Source organism: Tubulanus polymorphus, chromosome 4 (genome assembly GCF_964204645.1).
Source record: "Tubulanus polymorphus chromosome 4, tnTubPoly1.2, whole genome shotgun sequence".
In the NCBI taxonomy this organism is placed as follows: domain Eukaryota; kingdom Metazoa; phylum Nemertea; class Palaeonemertea; order Tubulaniformes; family Tubulanidae; genus Tubulanus; species Tubulanus polymorphus.
The window spans coordinates 19,969,448-19,980,671 of NC_134028.1; the positions used below are offsets into that span (position 1 = coordinate 19,969,448).

General features: G+C 37.3%; 1 protein-coding gene and 1 long non-coding RNA gene across 2 annotated transcripts; one reads left to right on the forward strand and one right to left on the reverse strand.

Annotated features, from left to right (window-relative positions):
• The first annotated feature begins 3,007 nt into the window (after positions 1–3,007).
• Positions 3,008–3,602, forward strand: LOC141904801 (uncharacterized). Its single transcript, XR_012619212.1, has 3 exons — positions 3,008–3,166; positions 3,269–3,367; positions 3,555–3,602. It is a non-coding gene; the product is annotated as an uncharacterized LOC141904801 (long non-coding RNA).
• A 4,442-nt stretch (positions 3,603–8,044) lies between these two features.
• LOC141904604 (uncharacterized) lies at positions 8,045–10,080 on the reverse strand. The gene is made up of 4 exons (XM_074793215.1): positions 9,834–10,080; positions 9,473–9,568; positions 9,158–9,279; positions 8,045–9,069 (listed from the first exon to the last, which is right to left on the reverse strand). The coding sequence occupies exons 1-4, from the start codon at positions 9,949–9,951 to the stop codon at positions 8,872–8,874; spliced, it is 534 nt and encodes a 177-aa protein (XP_074649316.1). The 5' UTR covers positions 9,952–10,080; the 3' UTR covers positions 8,045–8,871.
• Between the last annotated feature and the right edge of the window lie 1,144 nt (positions 10,081–11,224).

Genomic DNA, 11,224 nt, shown 5'->3' on the forward strand with positions numbered 1-11,224 from the left:
CGATTTCGCAAGAAACAATGTGAAAGATCAAAGAAAAAATTTGAAATCTTTGATAACAGCCTTGAAACAACTGGGAAACTAGAAAACCAGAAAATGCCATGGAAATGATGGATAATTCGAGCAACATTCTATCATACTAGAAAATTTATGTTCTAATTCTATAGGTTTCGCGTTTCCTTGTTCTATACGATTACAATTTGTGTCAATGTTTGAAAATGCGAAAAAATAATTCTTAATCGGCATTAGAAATGAATGTAGTGATGTATTGATTTCATTGACGGTTCGCAGTTTACAGTTCCCCCAGAAACCGGTGGGCAGATGATAAGTACCCGCGAACCTGTTAGCAGGTGATGTTTTAACACTGGTATTTTAGTTTACACAGTTCACGTGTCCCCTAACGCTTACACGGTATATACGGTATATATCCCGTGATCAAACACACGATCATTTAGACAAACGTCATATTCTGTTGCAAGTCATAACAACTGATTACACATTGTATTACACAATTATTCGATTGAGAGCTAGTGTAGAATTCAATCTTGCGCCTGATCGAATTCGATCTGCAATATAGTCTAGATTTTCTGAATAACAATATTGCTGTAAAAGAATCTGCGCAAATGCAGGAACTGTTGAAATGCGATTGTATAATGCAGTTTTTCAAGGTGAAATGAAGGTGATTTTAAAGATTGCGGTTTATTTCGGGTTTGGTTGTAATATCAACAGTATGCTCTGCCTTGCCCCCGGAGGTGACACGATGAAAAAATATCCTTATTTGATAGAACGATGACCACACTCAAACGTGTTGAACGGATAATAATATAAAATCCCACTATTTACTGATTAAAAGAATTTAAAAACCAGAATTTATTTATTAAATCTAAAATATTTAAAAGACACGACGTTTCGATCTCACCCTAGAGATCATCGTCAGGTGTGATCATCGTCACACCTGACGATGATCTCTAGGGTGAGATCGAAACGTCGTGTCTTTTGAATATTTTAATGGGATTTTATATTATTATCCTTATTTATTCTTACAAGAAGGAATTCTCGACCGGAGTTTTCGACCGGAATGTCATATACATGACATGAACGTAAAGGGCGGTGCTCACGTGATTTTAAAGGGGGGTACTTCATTGGGGTGTTAGATTATAATTCCAAATGCGTGATCGATCCACAAGTAGTTAATCTTATGCTCGATTCAGGTAACATTCCATTATAATCAACGTAATCATTGAAACAAAATGAGAATCATACAATATGTCGGCTACTTTCTATACATAAAGGGTTAGTAACATATATTAGGAGGATTTAATGGATATTAGGTAGTCACGGAATCGGTCTTTGACTGACAAATGGCGCTGATCTCCTTGATAATCTGTATAACCACCTCGTCCATAGATTAAGGGGTTAGGGGAAATTGGCTACCATCAAAAAACAAGCATTTCGCTCGAACGAAAAACGTGTCGTTCCCACGAGGAACTTTTCGTAAGAACGAAAAAAATGCCGTTCCCACGAAAACATTTCGTTCGAATGAAAAAGATTAACGAAATAATCTTGTAACACAATATGACGTTTGTCTAAATGATCGCTTGTTTGCTCGTGGGATATATACCGTGCTAGCGTTAGGGACAAGTGAACTGTGTGAACTCAAATATCAGCGTTTAAACATAATTTTGTCTCAACACCGTCCGGGGCTTAGTCAGACGGTACCCCTAGACTGCCTCAGTCCCTCCCGTTTTTGCAATTTTTAATCATGCAGATTTTCGGCAAATTCAAAATGTGGCAGAAACTTCTAGACATGACTTGTATTGTTTCCAATAGAGAGGGGATTTGATTAAACCTATCATTGTCATCTAATTGATACGAATAATTAATGGTGGATTTGAATATAACCTAGGTACAATATATATAACTGAGGTACATACAAAGTTGCTATCCCACCAGATGGCCTGACGAGCAGTAGGTTTCCGCTGTCAAAATAAGTTCATTTTCAATCTTTGAACTGAATTTTAGACTCCCTAATCCATATGTTATCACAGCGCCCATCAAATATGTAAAACTTTCATTCTTCAAATTGAAAGACTTCTCGTCGATTTATTTCTACAGTTGTGGATCCAGTTACACGATTCTGGACCTGCTTCTACAGTTTTCGATCCAGTTATACAGTGCTGGACCTATTCGACAGTTGTGGACCCAATTCCACACTTCTAGACCCACTTCTATATGTGGACCCAGTTCCACACTTCTGGACATACTTCTACAGTCCACAGTAATCTGGACCTTCTTCGACATGATTACCCAGTTCCACACTGTCTTCTAAACCTACTTCTGCAGTTGTGGGCCCAGTTTCACAGTTGTGGACCTACTTCATAGTTGTGGACCCAGGTCCACATTTCTAGGCCTACTTCGACAGTGTTGTGGATCTGGTATGGTTGCTAATGTTAACCAGTGTTGCGGTTGTGTCATTTCTCCAGTATCGGGTTTCTGTTAAAATCTTCTTACTGTTATTGTTACGTGTGACGCAAGCATAAACGCAGGTTGTCTGATAATAGCGACACTGGCCATGAACTCCAGTTTCCGTACATTACTTGTTGCTATAGTTTAACCACTGAAATAACTGAAGCTCAATAATATTCCTGAAAGCCCATAAATATAATTCATGAAAGCCGCATAATAGATCCAGTTCTGGACCTACTTCTACAGTTTTTGACCAAGTTCCACACTTCTAGACTTGTTTCTAGGATCCATTTACACTGTGCTGGACAAAGTACCTAAGTTCAGTTGAATTTGACTCAAGAGTTAAAATGAGTTTATCTTTTATGGGTTTAGTTAAAATGAGTTTATTATCAATAAGTTTGACTCTTTTGTGGAATTGTGGATTGAAAATGTAAAACCTCCATCGTCCTTCAAATTTCCAGCAATATACAGTAGAAAAACAGATGCAGACAGATTAAACAAAGCAGAAATAATCGAATCTCGATCCTGTAAATAGTTGGTATTAGATCTACTGAGTGGGATGTTTAATGTGAAGCCGTTCAGCAACTTCTGATCAAATATTATTCAGCCCAAAATATGTATAAAACTCGCATGATTCAATCGACAACTGAAACATTCGTCAGTCGCTTTGATATCACGTTAAATCTCAACACACATTAAACAGGTAAGATCACTCATGATATCTGTAGTTCTGAAACAGCCGGGGACCAGTCTCCAGTTCTGACACTGCCGGAAACCAGTCTCTATTTCTATGATCTGATTACAGTTTTCCGGAGACAACATGAAATTGATCAGTTTTTTGGTGGTTTTTCTGGCGGTTTTCTGGGTTTCAACCGATGCCATTGATGAAAGCACTTGTCGCAAGGTAAATATCTGTCTATAAAGAGAAAACGCCGTATAGTCAAAAAGCGTTTTTTCAATCCTATCACGTGTGTTAATCCATCGCAGCTACACTCACTATAACCTCTTAATATTCTTATAATCTCAGTATTGTATTTAAAGGGCTTTCCGGGAAATAGCAGTTTCAATTATGTGTTTGGTTTCATCGACAGGTATCATCTCTTGCTGTCGAACATTACGGCAAGGCCATATCGGGACCACTGAGCAAATTAGATTGCGAAACTATCGTCAACAGCAAGATCTTGGACGATCTAAAGTTAAAAGGTTCACAACTACCTAGCGTTTTGGCGAAAGTATTTCAGTCAAAACAAGGCAAATCGCTGATTATCGATTACGTAAGAAAAAATGCCAAAGATCTAAGAAACAATTTGAAATCTCTGAAAAATGCATTGAAAAAAAATAAAGAAAACTAGAAAAAGTATTTAGAAATGATGGATAATTTGACCGGCATCGCATTATACTAGAAGATGTATGTTCTAATTCTGTAGGTTTCGCGTTTCCTTGTTCTATACGATTCAAATTTGTATCAGTGCTTGAAAATACAAATAAATAATTCTTTTGGCATTAGAAATGAATTTAGTGATGTATTGATTTCATTGACGATTCGCAGTTTACAGTTCTCCAGAAAGGGGTGTGCGGATATTACTTACAAGTACCCGGGAACCTCTTAGCAGGTGATACTTACGAGCTTCCAGTTGTTTCAGACGGTGTCCAATACATAGGACAAGTTTATATTGCCGTAACGCCACCTAGCATGTAATAAGAAGAGTTTTTCGTCCCAGCAGCTAGTACCACTGTAACCCTTGTAAAACTTTAAGATTCCTGAATCCTCCAAACAACCAAGATCAATCCGCAAAGAGACACGTTAGTTTACGAGTATGATGATGATTCCAGTTTATTGACGATAGTGAAAGTGTCGAATCGAGAGTCAGATCGAGAGTGACCCCGAAAACATATTACAAATCCATTTTATACATTTCAATGAAAGTATAAACAAATACTGTGTAGTCATGGAGTTGGTCAACGACTGCCTGATCATGCTAATCGCGCATAATCTGTTTGACCATCTCCATGACTATAATACTAAGACTATAAGAAGCTTAACAAATATATAGTAAATACGGCTTATGCCTAACATAGCCCTCCCCTTTCTTAAAAGTTCGACTCGAACTTACAAATAAAAAAATTACATTAAAATGAAAGCATTATACAAGTTTTATAGTTGAGAAAAGGGGGGTTAAAAAAAGAATTTTAAATACAAAAAAAAAACAATTTACATAAACAAAAAAAAAGGTAATAATATAAAATACATATGTAGATAAAGATAACGAATATGCCAAATATAAAAGAAACTGAGTACCCAAAGACGGATGAAGTAAATTAACGAAATAAGTAAATTACAATTATCATAGATTATCAACAAATAGAATAATGCATAAATAAAATATAACGCAGTATAACTGATACCAAATGCCTTTCAACGATTCCTATACTCTCGCCGTTCACGTCCATAACCTCTACATCCACTTACGGCTGGTGATCGATACTAGATTGAATATCCTTTATTAAATTAAAACTGAATTTTACCAATCATACACTATTAAAGTTACAATAACCGATTACGAGGAAACAAAAAAATTATTAATGATACACAATAAGAAGAAAAATATGAAAATACAAAACGTATAATATGTAAGTTGAATATGGCGTGATTAAAAATAACTGAAACCGCGGTCACACCACTTGTATATCTCGTGTATTAATGTCGCGTATGTCTAATTGAACGTCCATTTTTGGTGTGGCCGTCAAGGACCGAAACGATAGCGCTTGTATCCAGGAAACGGGTATTTGTCGTGGGAGCTCCATTTCTAGATCCGATTCCACGTGAACGACGCGTAGACTTCCCCAGTTACAATCGATCTTCGGACGTGGGCAATAGACGACATTACTTATTTCGATTGGCGCAGTTTCTCCGACTAACTTATAACTATGGACACAACCAGGCAAGGTTTGTAATTTCACATGCACTTGTTGGTCCATATTTGATGCTCGTAAGACTATCTCGGTACCATGCGCGAATAATTTGATTTTGCAAAGCCTTTTTACCGTCACGACACATTTTGCTATGTCGCAGGCAACAGTTCTTATTACGAATAAAAATAATACAATTGAAAATGCAAGGATGAAATGATCGGTCTTAATTATCTCTATTAACAGATCGTGAGTAGATTTGTCCGAGCTGGGCGTTGTTGTGTAATTCAACTGTCTCATTCTACTGTCATACGTGGATCTAATTAAAAACGCGTTGGCAATTGGAAGGTGGGCAGATACCATTAACCCAGACAATATACTAGGAAATTTCCAGAGAATGAAACCATTAAATATAATCGACACAACGCTTAAACTGTATGAAAACACTCAGCAAGTTTATTTTTCTCCAGATCTTTTGCTGTTCACTATAGATGGAATCCAGGTAGGAGTGGAATTTGATGGCTTGTGCGTTTAATTGTAGAATTAAACCGTGATTATTAGAAATGGCGTGGAAAGCATTGAAAATACGCTTATCAGTGGTGTTCATGAATGACGAGAGCGAATGACCCTGTCTTAGGACCTGATTCGTTATCGCCTTTACATTTCCTTCTATGCTACTGATATGGCTATTGATAACATCGATATCATGCTGATCAGCGACGCCGAACAGATCCTTTGCAATACCACCGATAAAGTGGTTTAAATAAAATGAAAAACAACGGAACAGTATATCGAAACAAAGAGCTAATGAATATATCGAGCCCGCGGATTGTGAGTAGCATTAAATTGCCTGATGAGGTTGGGGTCATCGATGTTTTCTTCTGGTTCCCAACTATCTTCTGACGGAGGAAAGCCCAGCCAGCGAATCAGATAGTATGTTTTCTTGGCGTAACTCCTTTTTGCTAGTATTTTCTCCACGAGAAACTGATCTGGTTCCAGTGTTGCAGGTTTAGGATGATCTTTTATCAGTCTTGACTCAGGCCCTAAAAATTTCTTTAATTTACTGGCCTGAATCCTCCAAACAACCAAGATCAATCCGCAAAGAGACACGTTAGTTTACGAGTATGATGATGATTCCAGTTTATTGACGATAGTGAAAGTGTCGAATCGAGAGTCAGATCGAGAGTGACCCCGAAAACATATTACAAATCCATTTTATACATTTCAATGAAAGTATAAACAAATACTGTGTAGTCATGGAGTTGGTCAACGACTGCCTGATCATGCTAATCGCGCATAATCTGTTTGACCATCTCCATGACTATAATACTAAGACTATAAGAAGCTTAACAAATATATAGTAAATACGGCTTATGCCTAACACCCTAGTGGTTCTTAAGAGACGGCCAAGGCCTTTTTATAGGTTGTTAAGGCTCACAACCTGACAGAGTTACCAGAGCTGAGTCCATGCATGTGTCTCGACAGCCAACGCCAGGTGGTTTCGATCTAGGGACCTCTTGGTTCCCAGTCCTCCACTCAAACAACTGCATGAGACCCCAATCCCAACAATAACAAGTAATTCGGTTCATCTGGATAAGAAAAAAACAAATTAAGCAGTTTAGAAACGCCAGAAAAAAAGATATAACTTTCAACTTGACATGTTCAGTAAGAGAGCTGATACCTGTAGGTGTGACCGATGTGTGGGCGTGTCTTCCAGCTGTCGCTAACAGCTGTGTCTGGCTGTACGGCAACGAACGCCATTTTTTACATTCTTGTTCGCTGAGATATTTCTGACAGACGAGTGAATTAAACCTGAAGGCGTCCGGCCGGTATTAAATACTGTGACAGTGGTTTCTCTTTTGAGACGAGGTTTAACTGAGCCCGACTGTAAATCAACTGTTATAAAATCTCCCACAAAGCAATGCGAACGGGAAATAAGTCTGAAAATCGAATTACCTATAAACAATATCGATATCAACTCGCAAAACACTCAAATATGAAAATCTTTTCCTAGTTTCATCTTTCACGTCAAACATCGAAGCCATATCGAACGGGAGATTATTGTTCTGTCGCGTGCAATAGACATGCGCAATGGAACATACCGTAAACGGTTCGAATCCAATCATCTGAGGATTCCTCGGAAGTTTCCAATCCCGAATATAGACTTCCTACAACAACTTTCCAAGTTCTGTCCATCCCATGTAAATAGTTTTCCTCGGGATTTTATGGGTTTTAGAATTATTCTTTAACCATTTTTGTTATCAATCCCATACCCTCGGCCAATCAAAATTAACGGCTTAACTATTTTGCAGATATACATTTCATTTTTACAATATGATAATAGGCGTACTAGCAAAGTAGATAGAGTGATAATTGAAAATGCCATTTAAAATAGGTAGAATTTCCCCCAATCTGTTCCAGGAGTCAACTTTGTCAAAAGCCGCCATCTTTTGTGTCCCGGACTTGTAGCCGCCGATAATTGACCAGCTCCTGGCGCCACCTTTATCATCTTCGCCGTCGTTCCACCAAAAGGCAAGAAGTCAGGAATGTTGACCAGTGACCAGTCAGGTATGGCGTGAAATGTGGTGAAAATTAATGAATTGAGTCAGATCTCTGATGTTACACAGTTTACTCACTATGCGCTACAGGCATTTACTTTATTGAGTACAGATTATATAATCAGCATTTCAAATGAAAATTTTACAAATGAAATACATTTGTATTTTGAAGAACATCAACCAAATACTGGTAATTTACAGATCGATTATATGAAATACATTATAATTGGAAAGCATCAACCAAATACTGGTAATTAACCGATTGATGATATATAAGTGTTTTGGTGCAACTAAAAGATCTATTGATTGATTTCGTGTGTCAGTAATTCATGAATCCTATCACATGTACATTATAACTAGATCTGTGTTCAGTTGGTTCTTTTAGTCTACGAGAGGTAAACTGACTGGGTTGGTTGTGATTATTAGCGGCACATGCTAATTGGTCGGTATCTACGCCTTACAATAGAATAAGCGATTACGATACTTTGACAGTAACTGTTTGTAACTCTAAGCGAAACTGCGTCTTGCATTTTGTTTCGCTGTCGCATCCGAAGTTTGGATGGTAACACGAGATCAGCGTTCTCAATACACATCTATCCGAAAGTGTTTTGTAATTTTGCGGGTATAGCTTTGCTCTTCGTCGGGTACTATAATTTCCTATTCTTTTCACTGAGAAACACAGCTCTTTTGAAGGACGATTAACTATGAAATGGACCCGCGCCATTTACATCCGTCGTTATTTCGATGTCTTAGTTTGATCGCATCCATGAAGAAAATTGATTTCAGAAAAATCCGTTTAAAATGTTGCAAACTCTGCACCCTCTGTATTCTGATTGCTATTGTGGTAGTCAACTATAAACGTTATCGAGTGATGATGAACCAGGTTTGAAAATAAATAGTCAGCCTAAAAAGCAACCTAACTTTCAGTCTCGAATTTCACTTATCTAGAAAACAACCAAACACCGGAAACAACCATAACGAATATTATCATATCTATACTATAGATGGGAGCGCTATTGCATTCGTCGGTGGTGCAGCATTTCGGTTCAACAGACTTAGTGCTGTTTGGTAGAGGATATTCGCTTTTACAATTTTTGAAACAGCCCCGAATAAACACTGAACTTTCGTATTGCAATTTCTGAAATGAAACGAACAGTAACGAATTCTGAAACCGATGAACGTATCAACGAAATTCACCGGGGTGATTACTGTAAATCATTACTTACCCCGCACTGATAACCGCGGCTGAGGGGACACGTTGTGCTATGAACATCATCGCTGGTTTCACAGCCGTCGGTAAAATATGACCGTTTTCCGATGTCGTTTGTGTTGTTTCTTTTCAAAAGAACTGAAACAGATGAAACAAATTAACTGTCGGGAGGCTCAACAGATTAGGCACGAATGACGCCAGTAAGTTTGTTTTTAAGTTGGGCGTCGTTATTTTGTCTCCGCTTGTTAGGAAGATGCGTCACAATACTGCATTGAAAATGTCTACATCTATATTGATTTCGATTAAAAAATGCGAATAAAGATAAACTTACTACTGTCAATAGCAAATTGTTTCATCGCATCATATACTGCCTTATAACCGTCTTTATGATATTCACAATCGTAGCATCTCATTACAGTTGCTGTCACTGAAAATAAGGATAACTGAGATTTAGAAAAAATTAGATGAAATACTTACCGTCAATAGCGAACTGTTTCATTGTATTATATTCTGCCTTATAACGGCTTTTATACACACGAGAGTGGCATGTCAGACTTTAAACAACTGTTGTCGAAAACGAAGATGATATGAGATGAAATAAAAAAAACAATTGAGATGAAATGAGTTTTTACGAATTAAGCTGCATTTGAAGTGGACAGTATATTGTGGGGCTGGCTAAAATACAAACTCACCCTGAGCAAACAGAACCAGTAAAGCTGTCGCGACCGTAAACATAATGTGTAACTGATCCATCCTGCTATGTTCCGTCTGTCGTCTGTCACTTGTAGACCTGCTGTCGTCTGTCAACATGGGTTTGCGCTGTTTTATGGCGCTCTCTTCCCCCGGACACCATTTGGGCTTCGCAAAATATGTTTCTTTGAAATATGTTTCTTTATTCTTTGAAATTGGTCATTTAGAAATAAATGAAATTTCAGATTTGTTATCATTATCTTTTTAGGTAACAATTTGAGATCAATTGTAGCGAGAACAATAAAAGTTTAATTTACCAAAGCAATTTTAGATTTAAAGAGAAAATTCCATAAACTGCACTACTCCTTATTGAAATTTAGAATAAAATATCCCCGCTGATTAAAAGGCAAAAATCTGTAATACATGAAAAAGTTAAAACGATTTTCTTTTCGTTCGACTGAAAAAAAAAATTGATAGGACTCCTTGAAGATATTCTTGAAAATTAACCTTTGAAGATATAGATTTTTACCATTCGTCAAATTGAAATCTATATGTAATTTGATGATCTTGAATATTTTCTTCTTTGCACAACAGGATAATTCCATTTTTCTACAAAGATTTAATCGTTGAAATGAATATATATATATTGCATTCAAACGTCGTGCAAGATTTAATTTGATTTCGTTGAGTCAGTAAACTAACTGTAGGAGTGCAAATAGGGAAATAAACTGAATGAAAAAAGTAAGATAAGTGTTCAAAAGAAACTATGCAGAACTTCAATAAGAAAATTACGGACTGTGAAAAGATCTCCATAGATATAAATATTATTGACCAACAACTGTAGAGATCTGAACACGAGTGTGTTCTGTGCCTATGTTGACTTCAAAATTAAAGCATTGATTCCATTTGTTTTCGAATAATTCAGCAGAGGAAATAAATTGACGAAGAATACGTAGCAGTGTGGCCCCTACAAAAAATATTTGCCCTTCACGGGCAGTCCGACGATTGGTGTCACTATCATCCGAGTATCGAGTGGAAAAAAGCTTTGTGACATAAGATTGCACTAGCACGGCGGACAAGTGATAAAGATTACCTACTTGCCCTGGTGAGAATATACTTGTCCCGGGCAATCGGACAAGTGCTTAGATCGGACCCTGAATTCGCTGGAGACTGAATTCGAGCAAGTTTTTCCGATTATTAACTAAATTTTCAGTGAAATCTGTAACATACACTGAGTGAGAAAGGGAATCGTATATCTATTCGATGCCTCGTTTGATAAATGTCGGGGACGGAAGCCTAAAAATCAACTAACTTTCATTGAAAATGAACTGATTTTCATTACGAATGACCCAATGTTTTTATGCGCCATCTGTTAGTGCCAGTGTCCCATTAT